The sequence below is a fragment of the Toxorhynchites rutilus genome, chromosome 2, assembly GCF_029784135.1.
Source record: "Toxorhynchites rutilus septentrionalis strain SRP chromosome 2, ASM2978413v1, whole genome shotgun sequence".
Lineage (NCBI taxonomy): Eukaryota > Metazoa > Arthropoda > Insecta > Diptera > Culicidae > Toxorhynchites > Toxorhynchites rutilus.
Genome location: NC_073745.1, coordinates 195858830 through 195879727, shown reverse-complemented (window position 1 = coordinate 195879727; position 20898 = coordinate 195858830). Strand labels below are relative to the sequence as shown.

At 39.2% G+C, this 20898-nt stretch overlaps 3 protein-coding genes across 3 annotated transcripts in view; 1 reads left to right on the top strand and 2 right to left on the bottom strand.

The window, feature by feature from the left end:
• Positions 1–20898, bottom strand: part of LOC129770923 (uncharacterized) — a 227966-nt gene that overhangs the window by 55957 nt on the left and 151111 nt on the right. The window lies entirely within an intron of this gene.
• Positions 7842–9010, top strand: LOC129766573 (uncharacterized). Its single transcript, XM_055767147.1, has 3 exons — positions 7842–8656; positions 8714–8948; positions 9007–9010. Exons 1-3 carry the CDS (start codon positions 8047–8049, stop codon positions 9008–9010), a joined length of 849 nt encoding a protein of 282 aa, XP_055623122.1. The 5' UTR covers positions 7842–8046.
• LOC129770928 (phenoloxidase 8-like) lies at positions 11035–12661 on the bottom strand. The gene is made up of 3 exons (XM_055774127.1): positions 12541–12661; positions 12143–12413; positions 11035–11960 (listed from the first exon to the last, which is right to left on the bottom strand). Exons 2-3 carry the CDS (start codon positions 12323–12325, stop codon positions 11490–11492), a joined length of 654 nt encoding a protein of 217 aa, XP_055630102.1. The 5' UTR covers positions 12326–12413; positions 12541–12661; the 3' UTR covers positions 11035–11489.

The following is a 20898-nucleotide window of genomic DNA, read 5'->3' as shown; positions in this document are numbered from 1 at the left end:
TCTCTATCCTGTGAGTGTGTACCGCTAGAGTATAAAACACGCGGACCCCAAAAAATATTTTATTTTATTTCAAACCGTAAACCCGTGTGGTTGTACGGCATCGGCATCGTGGACGTAAAAAGGAGGACAAGTTAAGGGAAAGGCAAAGTCTCACTCGAACCGTGCAGGTCTCCAGTTCCCTGTTGGTCGCATTCACTGATTGCTCCGCAAGGATAACCAGGCCGAACGGATTGTTGCCGGAGCACCAGTATACCTAACAGCGATTATAGAGTTTCGGCCGTCGGAGTGCTCGAGTTGGCTTGCAAAGCTGCTCACGACAATCAGAAACCCCGCATCAAGAACAGAGCAGCTTCGGTTCGGCGCTCATCAAGACAACAATTAGTTTAAGTGAGTGGCAAAGTGTTTCTCCGACACGTCGCATTAAATGTAATTTTCTGAACAACATGTCACAAGCTGGATGGGAAGAAATTTTCCAACTGTGAAAGCTGTGGCGAGTGGCAAACGCAATAGCTAAACAGGAAGGTTTAACCGAACAAGATGGGAATATCGAGTGATAACAAAAACACAACACCAAAGGTTCTTTTCAGAACCATCAACATATTCATAAAGAGTAAACAGTAAACTAATCCATTTTTCAGGTAGATAGGTAGGTATTCACGTAGGAGAAGAAAATAAAACAATATATTTAAAATATATATTTAACAAAAGCTGTCCCCTTTGTACAGTCCTACGTCACTCCGGTTATGTCCCCGACATTACCCACCCGTCTTTTTTTTTCTCTTTGTTTCTTCCCCAGGTTTGGTTCGACAACAAGCAGCATCACCGACCGAACGCGATAAACAATCCAATTAATAAGCAGACTCAGACGAAAGGATAAAACCCATTCGAATCTGACAAAGATGGAGCAGGATCGGGAGGACAATCACTAGACGAACACTAATACTAGAATCAGGAATCAGGACAACCGATGGAACAGTAATCGCAGCAAAAACAAGGAAACTACAAATAAATCGGACATGATGATTGCTGATGACACACTGGAAAAACAATACAGGAAAGAAAAAAAATACAGGAAGCGGATACAATATTTGACTAAATACGAGGATTGTGCGGATTGGATAGGATGGCTGGAAGGACATAAGTAAGAACACGGAATAATCTCAAGGGAAGGAACTGGATAGGATACGAGCTGGAGGACTACTGACAAAACCGGACGGAGGAATCACAACGATAACTATGAAACATTAAGTATAAAATTTATAACTAAATACTAATTTCTGCCATTATTTTAGGAACTAGAGATGACTACCAAAATAGTTGAACCCTTAATAAACTACGAATTTCTTCGAAAACAACAACACTACAGAAACAACAACTACAAAGAACGGAATCGAGTATAAATTAAAAGATGAACAAAGGAAAAATCGTGAGTGATTAAAATTATTTAATTAACAAACTAACCTAACTATATTTAATACTAATACTAGAAACTAAGTGATAGGGAACTAGGATTTACTAAACTACTAATCTAATACTAATATTTACAATTTTATCTACAATCCGAGTTGATTTTTCCCATTCTCGGTTCCGAAGGTCAAACTCGACTCGTTCTTTTCTCGTTTCTCGTTGGGATTTCTTCGTCACTTCGGTTTCATAGCTTGTTTTCTGGAATCAACCAACCGAACGGGACTCTAGTCGCTTCTCCTTCAGACTGCTCTAAGTGCTAAGGCGCTCCCTTCCTCTTTTCTTTACGGTGCTCACTACTGATGTTCAAGAAGTCATCATCGGGGCTCGCTTTAGGCTTCGCGGTGACATGACCACTACTTTGTACAGGTCATAGCTCCGATTCATTCATTTTCTTCATGAACTCCGCTACTTAATTTGAAGTCATCGCGAGCTCTCAACCTAGCATTTCAGGCAATCGTCTAAAAAATTGACGATTCCTCAATCGTTGGGATTCAATGTTAATTTCCCCGTAGGTATTTTTTGTTATTTTTTTTGTCTCTTCAAAAAAAGATACATAGCTTGAAAACCTATTGCAGAACTCAGGTTTTTGACCAATCTGAAGAAACGTTCAATTTCTTAAGCTGGTTTGCGAAAAATACACCAATGCGTTTCCCAGCGTGATCCTCTAGCTCGTAGGAGTGGGAACCAAGGACTTTCCTCACAACGCAAGGTTCATACTTAGGAGCAAGTTTCTTACAGAATCCTTTGCCTTTGTCAGATAAATCGAACGTTTTCTTCAAAATCTTTTCTCCGACAACATATCGTGGACAGTTTATGTTTGAGCGAAGATTGTAGCATTTTTCGTGCCTGGTGTATGCTTTTGCCAAGTTATCCTTCACCTCTTTGAACAGTTCTTTACGTTTTTCCGACAAATCTTGATTGTCGTCTTTCGTTTGGTGGTTATCTCGAATAATTGAATATTCTCGCCCATCTGAGATTTGGTTTCGTCCAAACACGATGAAGTAGGGACTATATTTCGTAGAATCATGTACTGCATTTCTTATTGCACTGGCAATTTCCTGTAAATTATCAGTCCAATGTTTATGATCTTTTTTCAGCGTGGCTCGTATCGCTGTGGTCACCACTCGGTTGACTCTTTCGGTGTTATTGACTTGGGGGTGGTAGGCCGGTGTTAACCAATGATTAACATTGTACTTGGCTAGTAGCTGGCGGAATATTTTTGAAAGGAATTGTGTACCGTTATCCGTGAGTACAATTTCTGGAACTCCGAACAGTCGAAAAATCATATTTTCCACAAACTCTACAAGCGATTCTGCCTTTGCTTCCCGGAAGGGTTGCACGAATACGAATTTGCTAAATACATCCGTGGCCACAAGAAGACAGGTGCTACGATTTCTTCCCGAAGCTGGCAGTGGTCCAATGTAATCCAATGTGATGAACTGCCACGGGTATTCCACCGGTTTCTGAGACCCCATCGGAGGTGTAGTATTCACATTCACCGCCTTGCTCGTTTGGCATTGTAGGCATTCTTTGCAAAATTTCTTGATTTCTCTTGCCATACCAGGCCAAAAATGTCTTTCCTTAATTGCCTCCAGCGTTTTCTCAAACCCGAAATGAGCCTTTCCGTGTTCCGTTCGGATCACATCAGCCCGCATCGATTCTGGAGCAACCCATTTCCACGCGAATCGGGGGTCGGATTGTGTGTTGTTGGACTTACAATACTTATACACTTTCCCATCTATGATTTTATAATCTTTGAACCGAATAGGGTCCGTCTCGATTCGAGATATTAGCTCGCCGTATTGTGGATCGAGTGGCATTACAGCTATTGCCTCTATTGAGCGTGATAGACAATCCGCTGTGATGTTATTTTTTCCTTTCCGGTAGACGAGTTCCACGTCATACGACTGTATGCGTAGAGCCCATCGCAGTAATTTGGAATTCCCTGATTCAGTCCCTATTTTAAATAGCCATAGAAGGCTTCGAGCATCCGTTACTATTTTAAATCTAGTTCCTTCTACATAATGGCGGAAGTGGTCTATCGCTAACAGAACCGCTAAGCATTCCTTTTCGACCGCTGCGTATTTCCTTTGGGTAGTACTTAACTTTTTGCTAAAGTAACTGATTATTCTGGTTTCCCCCTCTTGCTCTTGTACTAAGGCGGCACCGATCGCGTTGTCGGAGGCATCGGATTCTATTGTAAACTGTTTCGAAAAATCGGGATTGCCCAGGATTGGGGCTGAGATGAGTGCAGCTTTTAACTTATTGAATGCATCTTCGGCCTCTTCATTCCACAATATTTTTTTCTTGTCCTTCTTGAGAAGGTTCGTTATTGGTGCAGTTATCTCACTATAGTTATTTATAAATTTGTGATAGAACCCCGCTAGTCCCATTAGACGGCGGACATCTTTCGCCGTTTTTGGCCTCGCATAATCTAAAATAGGTTGTATTCGTGATTCATCGATGGACACTCCGTGCTCCGACAGCAAGTACCCTAAATACATCACTTTCTTCTGACAAAACTTCGATTTTTCCAATGAAATCGTCAGTTCTGCTCTTTTCAACCGTTCCGCTATTACTCGGAGTAACCTGAGGTGTTCCCTAAGTGTTCTAGTCGCAACTACCAAATCATCGAGGTAACAAAAAACGTTGGGCTGAAGATCGAACCCGATCACTTTGTTCATTAACCGACACATTGTGAATGGTGCGTTAGTGAGTCCGAAGGGGCACACTTTAAATCGGAAAAGGCCCTTCGACGTCCGGAAAGCCGTGTAGTTTCTACAATCTTTTTTTAATGGGATTTGAAAGTATGCGTCTTTTAGATCGATTACTGAGTAGAATTTAGCATTCTCCAGTCGATGGAAGATGTCCTGCATGTTTTGCATCGGGTATGCATCCTTCACTGTCATTGCATTAATCCTTCTTGAATCCAAGCAGACTCGAATTTTTCCGTTTGCTTTCCGTACCGCAACCAAAGGGTTTGTCCACTCACTATAGCACTCCTCTATTGCATCTAAGCTTTTGAATCTTTCTATTTCCTCATCGATTTCCTTTTGAATGTATGGAGAACATTTGTACACTGGTTGGTTTCGTGGTTGAGCGCCTTCTTTCAATATTATTTCATGTTCTATTAATTTTGTACGGCCAAGTTTTCCTGGAGCTGTAAATGCAAACTCCTTCACCGTCTCCACCAGTTTCTTCCGCTCCTCTGTAGTCAGATTATGTTCCGTTTGAATCTCTTCTGGTATCGGTTCTGTAGGAGGATCGAATGATGGAAAATCCAGCGTATCATCCTCTTTTTCCATTATTTTTGGAATCTCTACTGTTGGTTCCACCGTGAAACAGATTTGCGAAGTCTGTTTAATCTCGAGGGTTTCAATCTTTTCTGGACCATTCCCCACATCAATCATTGGTTGTATCCCGAAACTTTCCCAGAAATTTGTCCCCAAAATTAACTCCCTGCTTATTTGTGGTACTATTATTGTCGGGATGACCCGAGTAATATTTTTATAAGTATACGGTACGTTAAAATACCCTAAACATTTATATTCCGTACCATCGGCTGTGCTAACCCGTACCGCTGCTGGAAGTATTTTCAGTCCATATTTCCGTGAAAATTCTGATGAATTCACCACACTTACGCCTGCTCCTGAGTCCAACAGGGCCTCCATTTCTGTATTAAATATTTTCACTCTTATGTGTGGACATTTTCTTGCGTTTATTACTATGTGATGAACTGCTGTTAGTGGGTCAAAATTATTGAATCGGTCATTGGGAATCTCAGACTCACCAAGGACGAAAGGATTCCCTTTCATACATCCTGTTCTTAGTTTCCCGATTCATTCACTCTGTTCCGAAATGCATTCGTCGAGGAACATCGCTCGCATGATCGGATTGTCCGACCTAGACTCCCACACCCATAGCAAAATATTGCTTTGGGCCTCGGACATTCTCGCCATGTATGCCCGGGCTGTTGGCAATTCCAACAGTTTCTTATTGATCCCGTAGCTGTTCCCTGTTGCTCCACTTGCCTGTTATGGTTTTGATTCTCTCTGTTATTTCCCATTCCTGTTCGGCTAGGTTAACGTTCTCGGTTTTGTCGAATTTGTACCATTTGAATAGACTCCGCTTCATCACTTGTGTATTCGGTTTCGTTGATTTGTAAATTATTTACCGATCTTCTTGCCGGTTCTTGGAAGCCTATTTGTAGACTCGGATCTGCCGCATCGATACGGTAGTTGAGCATCAGTAGATGCCGCAAGTCTTTGACCTCTATCGTCGCGAGTCTCGAGCGGTAGTGTTGGCGCATGTTATCCCACACTACTTCAAACTTCCTGCTCTCGGATAGGGGTTTGGAGAGCATTTTTATCAACTTCTCAATATCCGTTATAAACGCTATAAACGTCTCGCCTCTTTGTTGTTTCCGCTCATGAATCCGCTGTCGTATGCCCTGATCCTGATTAGGGTTACAACATCATGGCGTGACACATATCACAAGAGGCATCTCGTCTAGGATCATAGAGGGCGGTTCTCATCATATCTCGTTCCACTTCGGTATCCTTTATATGATACGCACCATCCAACGACTGTTTATCATCCTTCTGTCATCATCACCCGTTAAACACTGGTGGAATGAACAAACAATACCCAACAACCAAACAAAACGGCCCTTTTCAGGTCCACCTAATCATTATCGAAGAATTTAACGATGTAATTATTCAAAATCAACAGATAACCTAACGGTATCTTACGTCAATTATGCGGTCGTGTCTCGGACACAACCCTCCTGTGACTGAATCCGTAGCGGATATTGTGAAACCTGTGCATCATCGTAATGTGCGTTCGGCCGAAAATATTGCTGCTGTTGCTGCCAGTGTGGATGACCCGAATGTTTCGATTCCATGGCGTGCTCAGCAATTGGGCTTGTCAAACACATCATTGTGGCGAATTTTGCATTTGGACTTGCACCTACATCCATATAAAGTCCAACTGGTACAAAAATTAGAGCGTGGTGACCATGGAATGCGTCGGGCATACGTCGATTGGGTGAACGAACAACAGCAGCAAAATGCTGAATTTTCGCGTCAAATTTTCTTCAGCGACGAGGCACATTTCGAGCTCGGTGGCTATGTGAACACCCAAAATTTCCGTATATGGGGCTCAGAAAATCCACACGTGATTGTTGAGAGGCCATTGCATCCACCAAGTCACTGTTTGGTGCGCATTATGGTCTGGTGGAGTCATCGGGCCGTATTTCTTTGAAAATGAGGATGGCGAGACGGTAACTGTGAAAGGTGAGCGCTATAGCCGCATGTTAACCGATTTTTTTTGCCACAAATTGATACGGATACGGATGATATGTGGTTTCAGCAGGACGGCGCCACGTGCCACACAACACGACCGAACATGGCCACATTGCGAACGAAATTTGAGGGACGCATAATTTCGCGTTTTCGTGATGCCAATTGGACATCCAGATCATGCGATTTGAACTCGCTAGACTTTTTTTTGTGGAGTTATGCGAAAGACCGTGTCTATGCCAACTCTCCGCAAACTCTTGAACATTTGAAAGACAACATTCGTGAAGTTATGACCGAGATACCGCCCCATATGTGCCGAAAAGTCATCGAAAATTACCTGTTCCGGATCAAGGTGTGCGAGGAAGCCCTAGGTGGACATTTGAATGATGTTGTATTTCACACATAATGGCATAAACCAAACAAAATAAAAGTTTCATCGAAATTCGAATTCTAAGTGTGTTTTATTTCAATTTACTTTCGGAATTTAAAGTTGGAAAACCCTGTACATATCGCTCCATACCGATTAATGTGCGATTCACATAGAACATTACGGAAAAGAACGTCTACGTTCCGTCAACGTCTCCACCAATTCACACATGCAGTCAATGCTTGCACCAGCACCGTCACGTCAAATGTCAAACGAATGATCTATTCAATGTTATTCATGGTGTCGCCATCTACAACAATTTTGAATTGCAACGCCCTCTTTCAAATCAGTATGCCTAGAATCAGTCCTAAATTTAGAAAAATTCAGTGAAAATCATTGAACTATATTATTTAAATGCCTAAAACCTGTAGTCCCGACCCTTTTTTAACAATAATAATATATAGACAGTTTTTCTCAGATAGTCGTGAATTGATTTTGATTGAGAAATTTGAAACTGGGAGATATGTTGGGATAAAAAATGCAGCAAAAATCAAAACAAAAGCCGAGACCAGGGCTTGGAAATATTGAGCTTATTAAATAATATTGAAAATAAATTTTTATCAGTGTAACGCGCTCATTTCTCTTGTCGATACTGCTGTCATTCATCCGACGTCAAACAAATTTACTACTGTGTTCATTCATATTCATTCTGTTGTATCTGAGCTTTCTTTAAAGCTCGAGTCATGTGACTTCATTTTTTTTCATTCATTGCCATTGAATTGTCAGGAATTTTGTGACCGTTCATTCTCAATATCCTGACAAGTTTGTGATTTTTTCATTGAGATAGTGTTTATTGATTATTTAGTGACATATTCTGTTAATTTATACCGTTATTTCTGAAGTTACTCCGAAATGGCAACCAAAATCAGTGGTTCAAATGGAAATGCCAACAAGAGAGCGAGATCTGCACGCACATTTACAGAAATCGCTAAAGACTACATTGGCTTGGACGGGGAGGAAGCATTTTGCAAAATCGATCCGACTAGCGAATGCAAACTTCGTCAACCAAAGCTGGATGTTGGCAATTTCATCCGCCATTTCCGATCGCAACACCCGGAATTATCTACCGAATACGGCTTGCTGAAGGAGTTCGATTCGTCTGCGAAGAAAGCTCGACTTATCCCCAAGCGTCTGGTTCCAGTTGATCATCAACTATTAGTTGAGTATGTGATCAAAATGATCGCTAACCGGAATCTTCCCATTTCGTTCGTCGATTGGGATGAAACAAAACTACTTCTGGATCGATTGTCCGAGGCTGTTGGACCAGGAATTTCATTCAATGGGAAGATAGCTAAGAATCATCTGCAAGCAGCTGCGGGAAAAGTGAAAAGTGCGATAGCTGACGAGATGAAAAATAAGCTTATCTCGATTAAGCTCGACTCCGCAAGTCGCCATAACCGCCACGTATTGTGCATAAATGCTCAATATTGCATACGCGACGAGATTGTCATTCGGACGTTGGGTAAGATTTAGTTTGAGTAGCTATGTAAAACCGTTAATGAAAAGTTTCATATTATAGGTATACTTGAAATCAAAGAGAGTCAGACTGCCAACTTACTGAAACAAAAAATAATGAATACGTTGACAAGCTACGGAATGACCCTCGACCAAGTATTTTCAATGGTAGTAGATAACGGTGCTAATATGTTGGCAGCCGTCAGAAAACTGAAGGAGGAATTGGTCATGTTGTCTTTGCGAGAAGATGATGATAGCGAAAAAAATTTCGAGTCAAACGACACACTTACGGCCAGCCTGTGCGAGGTGTTCAGAGAGCGATTAAATCTCATCAGATATGCGGCACACACGTTGCAGCTAGCTGTTTTGGACGTAGTAAATAAAAGCAATGAATCTATTAAGGAAATAACGGAAATAGCGAAAAAATGCAAAAACGTCAAATACACGACAAATTTCGGTCATCACAATGCCACTTACCCGCCAACTTGGTGCCAGACGCGGTGGGGCGGTTTTATATAATGGTAAGCAGCTTCCTGAAGCAGAAACAGTTTTTCGAACAGTTGGCTGAACAATTTGCAGAACTAGGTACTATCAGGTTTTCTGATGAAATATAATATTTTTGATTTACCAGCAATATTTTATTCGTTACAGATCTCTCAAGCCACTGGGAGTTTATTGAAAGTTATGCAGAAGCATTCAAGCCAGTGTACATATGCTCTCAAAATCTGCAGAGTTCACACGTATCGCTTTCAGATTTTTATATAGCATGATTGATTGCTATAGGCGAAGTTCGTCGATTACATAAAAATCCCGTTGTCCCGTATGCCAAATTGAAAAATAAATTATTTCCAAAATTGTACTGATGCATTCGATTATTCTAGGGTTTCATCACAGAAACTTGGAACCACATATGTCGACTCAATAATACTGACGATAATGCTGCCTCTTCAACTACTACGTCTTCATCATCTGATGCCATGGATGCAAGCGATGGCTACATCACCGAGCTTTTCGGGGGTTCAATTGCTGCTGAAATAGACACAAATCAATCAGCATTCAAACTTCAGCTCAAAGCGCTGGATATCGAGCCTCGCCAGAAGCATAACTTCGAAGTTTGGAAACATTGGATCAAAAGAAAGAGTTCGCATCCTGAACTTTACGCAGTGGCCAAGGTTGTATTTGCTACTCCTTCTAGTCAGTATCAGTGGAACTGGTGCTCTCTAACCAGAGAACATGCTTGAAGGAAGAGACTCTGGCCAATATTATGATCATCAAACTGAATAAAGACGCCTTCGATCAGATACTGCCAATACTATATAAATGGAAGGATGTCGCCACCTTGGTGGCAACTGAGCCATTGTAGAATCGAATGCTTCGATTTTTCCTACGTAAAATGAAAATAAAATAAATTTATATTTTTTTAGCCATTTCTCAAATATTTTTATTTCAACTGTAGCTGAATCCACTTTTTGTTGACGTGGGACTACGTCTAACCGGAATATATGGAGGGTAAAATGAAAACCTAAACACAGAACATGCAGGAAAAAATGAAAGATTTCGAATGCTTATAGCTCGAACATTTCGTACTGGATAGGAGAGATATTTGCATCACTTGATAGGGAATATTTCTACGCATCTATCGCAACTAACAAAATGTTGTTTTTCATTAGATAAACAATTGAATAACTGTAAAATATTAGGCGTTATCTAAACGCCCTAACTGCATCGTTTTGATTGGCCCGATTTACAGTTTCCCTAACACAGCCATCAAAACCAAGCAGCCTTGGGGAAATCGGCATTGCAAATACATGAAAGTAGGGGGACTTTTGTTCTCATCGAAAAATGTTCCCTAACACAGACTTTAAAACCAAGCAGCGAAATCGGCATTGCAAACACACGAAAGAGCCTAGAGGCGAGTGAACTGAAAAGTTTAAACCCTCTTAAAGCCAAAAAGAAGAAAAAGAAAGGGGGAGCTTTTGTTCCCACCGAAATGTGTTCCCTAATAGAGATTTCTAAACCAAGGTGCCTGGAGAAATCGGTATTTCAAATTCATACAAATTGGGGGTATTTTTGTTCCGATTGAAATGTGTTTCCCTAACACAGACTTCAAAACCGAGGTTTCTGGGGAAATCGGCTCTGCAAATAAATGCAAACTGCGAGTACTTTTGTCCTCGCTTGCCTTTGTGCAGAGTGGAATATGTCTGTCCTAACATGATCTTCTAAACTTAGGAACCTGGGAAAATCGTGCAGCCACTAGAAGCGAATGAACTTCCCAGTTTCAAGCAAATTCGAGATTCGAGAAGTATGTACACTTTTGGGATGTAAACTTCAGAGGGAAATGTAAAATAAAATAATCGTTTGATAATTTTTTTTTTTTGTCTTTATTGGAAAGATTTTCAGCCTTAGGCTGGTTCATCAAACGTTTGATAATTCTTCCGTACATATATTTTGTTCTAGTCATCATACCAAACGTAAAAGGTCCGTCATTAAATTTACTTGTAACGAAGAACAATCAATCACAATAAATGAATTGACTTTACACGGCATTTGTTCATTTTTTTCACTCACAGAGCAAATATATTGAACTCAATTGAATTTGGAAACTGTTTCATTCAATCAAGAATTTAATCAATACAAACTAATGATTGCTAAGCTAAGGTAGTTCCACGTGAACCTTGCGGTTATATCATAGATATAACCCACTCATTTTTAGTTACGCAATCTTGCACCTCTTGTCTTTCTTAATTTAATTTGAATCCAAATCCAGGAGTACCGTTCCTAATACATATTGTTAAAAATATTCCCCACGGATGACGTTCGCTTCATGTTGGGAAATGCTCTCACGAAATCTTCCATCTGAACAATCGTCTTATCGATGAACCTATCGAACGGGAAACCCATATGTCAGCAGACGTGAGCCGACGATTCACTGCCACTCTCCCATTGGTAACTTGCACCGAAACGTCTCCAATTGTTACACCAGGGAATCCCAGTTCTTGCTTAGTATCGAGTGTAAGCCCTTTTTTGTATTGCTCGAATAGATCATCGATAAACTGATGTAGTCGATAGAAAATGGGATCACGAATCGCTGTCGATAATTCACCGATCCCCCCAGGTTCTTCCAGGTACAAAATGTCTGGATCTTGAGCGAATCCTAACAAATTATGCAACATCGAATGGATATTTCCATAGTATGGTATATTCACAGATAGAATAGAGTAGACTAGATTTTCCATTAGATTTCCGAGGATGTCTATACCGTTACTATCTTCGAGAGGGAGGCGCTCACCATCCGGCTGAAATGAGAAATACTGAAACATATATCCAAATTAACGATTAACGTTTAATACCTCAACTACTGTTCGTGATTGGACTGCATCCATAAATTAATTTTCAATTTCCAAAATTGTTTAAACTGCATCAGCTGGTCTATTACGTGCAGTAATCAATTTTTTTATAGAACATTTTTTATCAAAAATATCGAAATTCTTACGCTTAGCGATGTATTTCTATTCCTCGATGCATAGGTCTTGTTTGTGGCACTGTTCAAAATTTTAGGGAAGTAGGGCTCCGGAACAGGTTTAAGATTCACCCCGATATATTCCCGGAAGTAAGCCATTCGTTGTTCTACATCCGCCTGTGAAGCCGTATAATTCAACGGAATATCAATGGCCATTCGTTGTGACTGCTCCACCACAAATTCTTCCTCTCGCACTCTGGGAGACAGAGCGGTTCCCGCGGACGGGCCATCAAACACAGGAATCCTGTTCTCCAATCGGACATGATGAATGAATGTAGATTATTGTTTGCAAATCAATCGCATATATAGAAAGACAAAACTGAATGTTAACTGCTGCGAAGCATCGCTTTTATAGTTTGCAATTTGCATACCTGGTTAGGTGAATAAACTTCTTTAACAGTATGACAGTGTCCGAGAACGATGTTGATATTGAATGAACTGGTGCATTAATATCAATGAATGGCAAAACTTGAGATATTTCTTTTTGTTTACATTCCGTGAACGCAGAGCAGAGCGAAAGAGGAAATGAACGAAAGTGAATGAATCAACTGTCAGTGGCTTGCTGTTATTGTGAGGCTTGGCGTTGGTTCATTTTCGATATCCCGAATACAATAGTATAATGATCAAAGGTGGTCTTAAATTTCAGCTGAAAAAATTGATGTGAAACTGATATTTCCAAGCACTGGCCAAGACACAAAGCCCAGACAAAAACCCAACGAGCCATCCGTCTCCGTCAATGATTCTTTTCTACAAATCCTGCCGGTAGTTTTCGTTGAACGTATGCTGACGGGTCGTTACGTTGCCGGTGTATGTGAATGTTTTCATATAAATTGCATGGTAGAATAACTGACGTAACGTGACGTGACGGAACGTGGACGTGACGTGGATGTTGTATGTGAATCGCACTTAAGTCGTTCGACCGATCTATCGGCTGACAAAATTCTGCAGTCTGCGGGGGCTCTTATAGCTGGCAGTGCTGTTAATATGCATTCTGTAGTCCACACAGTACATAACGCAACATATGTCGCAATGACGATTTTGAGTAATATGCGTTTGAAAATTCTTAATGAACCGTTACATTTTTCGTAGAGTGATCCCCTATATAGAAATCAAAGACATAGGCCTATGACAAAAGTATACTTTTTGAAAACAAACAAATGTATATATTATGATGGGGAAAAAGTTATTCATTATTTTCTCGTCCAGACCTGGCACCAAGCGATTACTATCTTTTTCTCGCATTGCAAAATTGCCGGAGAGATAAGATATTGAGATCAAGAGAAGATTGTAAAAATCTATTGCTAGAGTTTTCCGCTAATAAGGACCAAGAACTCTATGATAGAGACATTATGAATAAAGTGACCAGATGGTCAGAGGTCTAACGCGGGACACAAAAAACAAAACGTTATGTATATATGTTATGTGAACATAAACCATAGTTTAGCGAGTCTAAACTGATCTGTTTTGACGTGGGACTACGTCTAACCGGAGTATATGGGGGGTAAAATGAAAACCTAAACACAGAACATGCAGGAAAAAATGAAAGATTCCGAATGCTTATAACTCGTACATTTCTTACTGGATCGGAAAGATGTTTGCATCAATTGATAGGGAATATGTCTACGCTTCTATCGCAATTAATAAAATGTTATTTTTCATTAGATAAACAATTGAATAACTGTAAAATGTTAAGCGTTATCTAAAGTCCCTAACTAACTCGTTTTGATTGGCCCGATTGACGGTTTCCCCAACACAGCCATCAAAACCAAGCAGCGTTAGAGAAATCGGCATTGCAAATACTTTAAAGTCGGGGGTATTTTTTGTTCCGATTGAAATGTGTTTCCCCAACACAGACTTCAAATCCAAGGAGCGTGAGGAAATCGGCATTGCGAATACATGTAAGTCGGGAGCATTTTTGTTCCGACTGGAATGTGCTTCCCTAACACAGACTTCTGATCCATGAAGCGTGGGGAAATTGGCATTACGATTACATGTAAGTCGGGGGCATTTTTGTTCCGATTGAAATGTGTTTACCTAATACAGACTTCTAAACCGAGGTGTCTGGGGAAATCGGCATTGCAAATACATGCAAATCGGGGGCATTTTTGTTCCGACTGAAATGTGTTTGCCTAACACAGACTTCTAAACAACGATGTCATCATAACAAACGTAAAAGGACTGTCATTAAATTTACTTGTAACGAAGAACATAATCTATCACAATGCTTGAATTGTCCTTATATGTCATTATACAATCTTTTTACTCTCAAAGCAAATATATTGAATTCTATTGAATTCGGAAATTGTTTCATTTGTGGAGGCGATCATGCATACCTCTAACGCTAAAGATCACGAGTTAAATTCTCACTTCCGACATTCTTCCAAAAATGGAAGTAAAAGTGACGAACCAGCTAAAATGTGTTGAATGTCACTATAATATAGAAAAAAAAGTTGTTTCATTCAATCAAAAATTTAATCAATACAAATTAAAAAAATATTGCTAAGTTAAGGTAGTTCCACGTCAACCTTGCGGTTATATCATAGATATAAACCCACCCATTTTTTATTTCTTTCTAAGTATCGACACTCGATTGTGATTTTTCGGTGGTTTAGATTTTTCTTACACCTGAAAATCACTCGCTCAATCAGAGTATTAACGCCTGGCAAGCACGATCCAAATTCTACAATTTTCTTCAAATTACCGAATGGAATGCTCGAAAATTCCAATTCATTTTTCTTCAATTTTAGTGTTAACGTATGCATTCAAAAAAAGGACTAATTTCGGAAGGCGATGAAAGATAATTTAATGGAACAAATTTTCCTTAAATCTTACGTTTATTAAGCCTACAACAAAAATGATTCAAGGCTGTTGATTCACAGCAGCAGCAACTTAATGATTTTTTCATACTGCAAGCTTCACCCCACAGCGAAGGATTTGGACATTCTGAGACATTTTGTTTCCGCCACATATAGCCGATCCGGTGTTTACAACGTCATCTCCCTGCCGCTCCTTAATCCGGGAGATTGAAGCAACCGGCCAAACGGTGAAGTAGAATCAGGCTAAAATGGACATTTTTATGCGGTAGCGTCAGACGAGACCGGCCGTATCTGAGCAGCAGCCAATCACACAGAAGGAGTAGCTTGAGGTGCTGGTGAAAAACTTCATTTTCACTGGTGAAAAACTTCTTTTCGTACTCATAATGGAAGACGAGACGTACTTGATGCTAGAATTCAACGGGTACATTACGTTCACCAGGTGAGCGATGACGTCGATTATATCATCTACATCAAGTTCTCGAAGAAGGCTCTTCTCTGACAGACGTGAAGGGAATGTCCAAGCCGCTCTTCTTTCGAGTCATATGGTGAACGGGGAGACATATAGTATGAAGTGTATAGTGGAAGTTGCGAAGGTGATGTGGTCTTGATACCGAACCTGGGATCAGCCAATTATGTCAAAAGATCATTGGAGGATGGATCGGCTGGAGATAAACATTGTCGCAAAGACCGCCAACCTTCCCAACATTACCCAGCTGCGACCGATAGAAAACTTTTGGGCGAATGGCCAAAATGGAGAAACAGTCGACCACCAAAGTCACGAAAAGGTAAGTAAAAGAACACTCCGACATACATCTTTTCATCGGTCATGGTTGAGGTTCCGGCCAACTTCCGTAAGACCGCTCAGCATTTCACTTACGATACTTCATCAAACAACCCTGCCTCTTCCTGTCGAGTATTCTCTTTGCAAATTTCTTTCAGGAAGTATATACCACATTTTCCAAAGAAAATCACGATCGGAACTACTTTTCATTTTTACCGGAATATCCAAATGACATATCGGTAAACTATCTTTCACAACAAGAAATATGCCATGCGCAAAAAAAATTAGACGGAACAAAAGAACCAGGACCTGTCGGAATAGCACCTATATTCCTAAAGAACCTGGCTGAGGAACTCACCCTTCCCTTACATTGCATTTTCAATATGTCACCATTCCCAGAAAAATGGAAACAATCTTTTTTGGTACCTATCTTTAAATCAGGCGCTAAATCTGACGTACGTAATTATCGTGGAATTGCCATTATCTCTTGCATTCCTAAACTATTCGAAGCAATAGTCAACGAAAAAGTCTTCCAACAAGTAAAGAATAGAATTACGTGTATGCAACATGGCTTCTTCAAAGGCCGTTCAACTGCAACTAATCTGTTGGCTTTTGTGACTTTTATTTTGAATGCAATGGAAAATGGCAAACACGTAGAAGCTCTTTACACTGACTTCAGTAAAGCATTTGACCACATCGACATTGCATTACTACTCTTCAAATTGCAGAAAATTGGAATGGAACAAAGACTCTTAAACTGGCTCAATTCTTATCTAACAAACCGTGAACAAATTGTTCATTTTCAGAATTCTCTTTCAAATCCAGTAAAAGTCACTTCGGGGGTCCCACAAGGCTCTCATCTTGGTCCTCTTCTTTTTATTCTGTACGTTAATGACATCTCCTTCGTTCTCGAGCGTATCAATGTACTTGTCTATGCCGACGACATGAAGCTTTTCGCGGAAATTGGAAATGAAAACGACATCGAAGCATTTCGAAACGAAATACATGTATTCCATACTTGGTGTGATAAAAATCTACTAAAACTGAATGCGAAAAAGTGCAACTCTATAACATTTAGCAGAAAAAAACATGTACCAAATATTGTAATATGTCTTGGAAATCAAAATGTAGAAAAATGTGAAATAGTTAGAGATCTAGGCGTCGTCCTGGACTGTAAACTCACATTCATAGAACACTACAACTCTGTAATAAATAAGGCGAATAGTGTGTTAAGTTTTGTCAAACGCTTCTCACATAACTTCCAGGACCATACACAATAAAACTTTTATATATTACATATGTAAGGCCTATTCTGGAATACTGTAACATCGTTTGGAACCCGTATATGGTCGTACATGAAGAACGCATTGGATCAGTCCAGAAAAGGTTTCTTTTATTTGCACTTCGTAAACTCAACTGGACCTCATTTCTACTTCCTTCATATGAAGCTGCATGCTCATAAACATCCAAACACTAAAAGAATGCCGTGAATTTGCAATGCTTTCTTTTGTTAATGACCTAATTTCGCAACGAGTACAGTCAGCTGAATTACTAGAAAAACTAAATTTCTATGTACCTGGGCGTCAACTAGGGATTGTTAACCGGTTTTACCGGTAATACCGTGTCATTTTCCATTACCGAATTACCGGTAATTTAACAATCATTAACCGGTAATTTCGGTAATTTTCATTTTTACACCATAAATAATATTTGTCTTTATGCCGCTTTGAAATATGACTCGAGAATCAAAATAGGATCGGAAAATCACAACCGACAGTGTTCCGCCGATTCTACGACCTCCGAACTTCAGTTCAAAAATCGCTGCTCGATCTGAAAACGAAACACACGATAAGTTCCAGCGATGAAGAACTGACAGCGATAAAGGAATAGGTTGATGCCCTGGAATCAGTTCTGGTCGCTGTTAAACTGCTGTTGCGGAAGAAATGCAGCTTTATGAAGCTTACGTCAGATTGCAATTTGTACTAGAACAGCTATCGGAGCAACCATCAGAAATTTCGAAGCAGCTGCTTGAACCCCTGATTGGAAGGATTGCAGAAAGACGTTTCGTATACCCAGATTTATTCCCATATATGAATAATCATTTTACTCGAGGTCGTGACACAGTTAATGATGACTTTGATGTCTTCTATCAAACCTCGCGGACTGCATTGATCAAACAGGCATTTGAAACAGGGTTTCGAAATCTACTAAAAAATCTGTCTTATACAGATTTTTTTAGACTTTTTAAAACCCAGAATCTGTAGATACAGATTACAGATTTTCAGGATTTCATACAGAATTTACAGATTTTTAAAGATAAGGTTCCAATTTTATACAACAATTATTTTTATTCAATGAATTTGAATAATTTTGTCCGATCACTTCACGAAAATTCTCCATTTCGAGAGCTCATTTCTTGATGAATTTACGAGATGTCGATATATATAATGCAATCGATTTGAACACTCCCTAATCATCTAATACTGTATAGATAATTATAAAATTGCCAAATGTTCTTAAATGGCGTTGCAGTGAGAACTTATAATGTTTCAAACATTTGTTCAGATTGCCAGGCGTTTCTTTAACTCGGAACAATCGGTATAGTCAATGTTAGAAACAGGCATTGCGGTCTACACAAATGAGGCAGCCAACGTGGTTAGGGATTCTAACAATCCGAACATTGAAAACTATTCCTTTAGAGAAAATTGAAAATTCGGACTCTTCAATCATAATTGATGAGTCTACCGAACTGGGAATCTTGAAAATTTTAGCTATTGTTGTTTGAAGTTTTGATGAAAATAAGTTTCAGATGAAAGATACATTCCATAGATCTATCGAGTTGCATTGAGTTCAACTCAATTCAACAAATAGTAGAGCTCAAATCATTGAATATTCTGAATTTATCTGCAACAAGCTTGCTTTCACTGGAATCCGTCATTGAACGCAGTCTGCGGATGTTCAACGAACTGAACCTGTTCTTTAATTTTCAAGTTAAATACGAAACCAAACAGCGAATCGAATTTTACACCATTTGAACGACTCGATGAGCAAGTCTATTTCACTTATTTTGAACTAAATTTTGTTATTGAATTTATTCAGATCAACTAGGAAACCAGAACTTTTTATTTTACTCTTTGGATGATATATGCCCAGAACAATACATCAAATCTAAGGACACAGGATTAGACTTTGGAAATTTTGAGTAGAATCTATAGAACCCACAAAATCTTCGTGTGAGTTGAAGCTGTTGGAACAGGTATTGAACTGGATAAGAGTAGACAAATAACTACTGCTGAAATGATTGGTAAACGGTTGAACAATAAAAGTTCAAAAAATGTTAATATAAATGAAAACATACCGATTAATTTATGTAGCATAAAAGTTTCTATCAGAACCTGTCCTTATCCTGAACACATGGTTTCATGCCAATTAAATGTCCCCTTTTCATTCGTTGGCAGTTATCCAGTTTTTGAATCTGCAAGCTACCATTGCAAGCCTTACATTTTTGTGTGTGCTCTAGAATATGTTATAATAAGAGTATTTACGTTGCGCAATGCAAACAAGCATGAAAAAATGCAACTTTTTAAACTTTCATTACACCTCAATGAAGCATTGTGTTTTACTACAATGTATATGTTTACTAGCGCTACGTGGTTACCTTAAACATCGTATAATAACTAAAGCTCAAATTATGGCTAAAAATTAGACTTATAAATACAATACAGATATCCATACAGATTTTCTGGAAAAGAACTAAGATAAAAAGATTTTTTCAGGTCGAAAACACAGATTTTATTATGGCAACCCTGATTGGAAATTGATCCTGACATGATCAAATTTGATGATGATGATATTCATTCTGTAGCTCGACAACAGGAGGAATAAAAATTCGATGCGGAACCTGCAGAACAGTTGAGCATCAAGGGAAAATTTGAACGACAATTGCAACAAACAAAGGTAACAACGTCCAGCCCAAACTGAACGTCTATAAACGGATAGATGAAAACCCTCGAATTAGAGTTTTCGTAAAAGGGATCAGAGACAAATACATGACAATGGTACTGGACTTTGAACGGGCGTTTTCCTCTTCTGGAAACTTTGTTAATGAGATCCGATCGAGATTAGAAGGCGGCAAAATTAACATTCTCTGTGACCTTAAGTATTACTTTAACCAAATTTTTGTAAAACAAACATTATCAATAAAAACCATTTCTTCAAGATAATGGTTTATTTTTTTGAAGTATTTGTTTACCGGTAATTTACCGGTTTTACCGGTAATGAAATTTTCATTACCGAATAACCGGTTATTGAAAAATTTGGCACGGTAATGCAATCCCTAGCGTCAACTAAGAACACGAAATTTGTTTCTAACCAAAACATCCAGAACAGATTATGCAAATAACGCCCCTATCAATCGCATGATGCGTACAGTGACTCAAATCCGTAATCGTACCCCACCATGTAGATTTATTTTCCCTTCTGTTGAAAATCGCAAACAAGCTTTCGGAACATTCTATTTAGATAAAATCATAGTGTCATATGAGAATTAATAGGTTTGCTATCTGTTTTCAGAATAATAGTTTTTATTTCTCTAAAAATGGCGAATGTGTGTGCTAATGTATGAAAATTGACTCAAACTCATAATCGTACGCTGGTTGAAATCTCAACTCGATTTCGAAGGCGTTGGCCAATTTCCTAATTCCATCATTAGTATGCTATCCCTTATTCATTGCAACTATCTTTAGTTGTTTTTAGCCTTATCTACGAGTTTTCTGGTGTATTCGGAAGGAATATTTATAATTTTTTTCATTAAGTGGTTTTAAAAACAATAATTTCCAGAAATTTAATGGTTTCTGAATTTCCTACACAGATAACTTCTTTAGTTTTTTACTGGGATTGATTTCGGAAGATTGTGGAGGAATATCAATAACTTATGAGCAATTGTAATGTAACCATGTGCGAACTTCATATGTCTTGAGCTCTGGGCCATTGGCAAAACTTGAATCCTCGATTCCATCACATTTTGTTGACAATTTGCTTCATATTTTCCTTCAGGATGTTCACGTAAACATTCTGATCCAATACACCATTGATGATAATCAAATGCTCATACATACACCCTCATACCATCC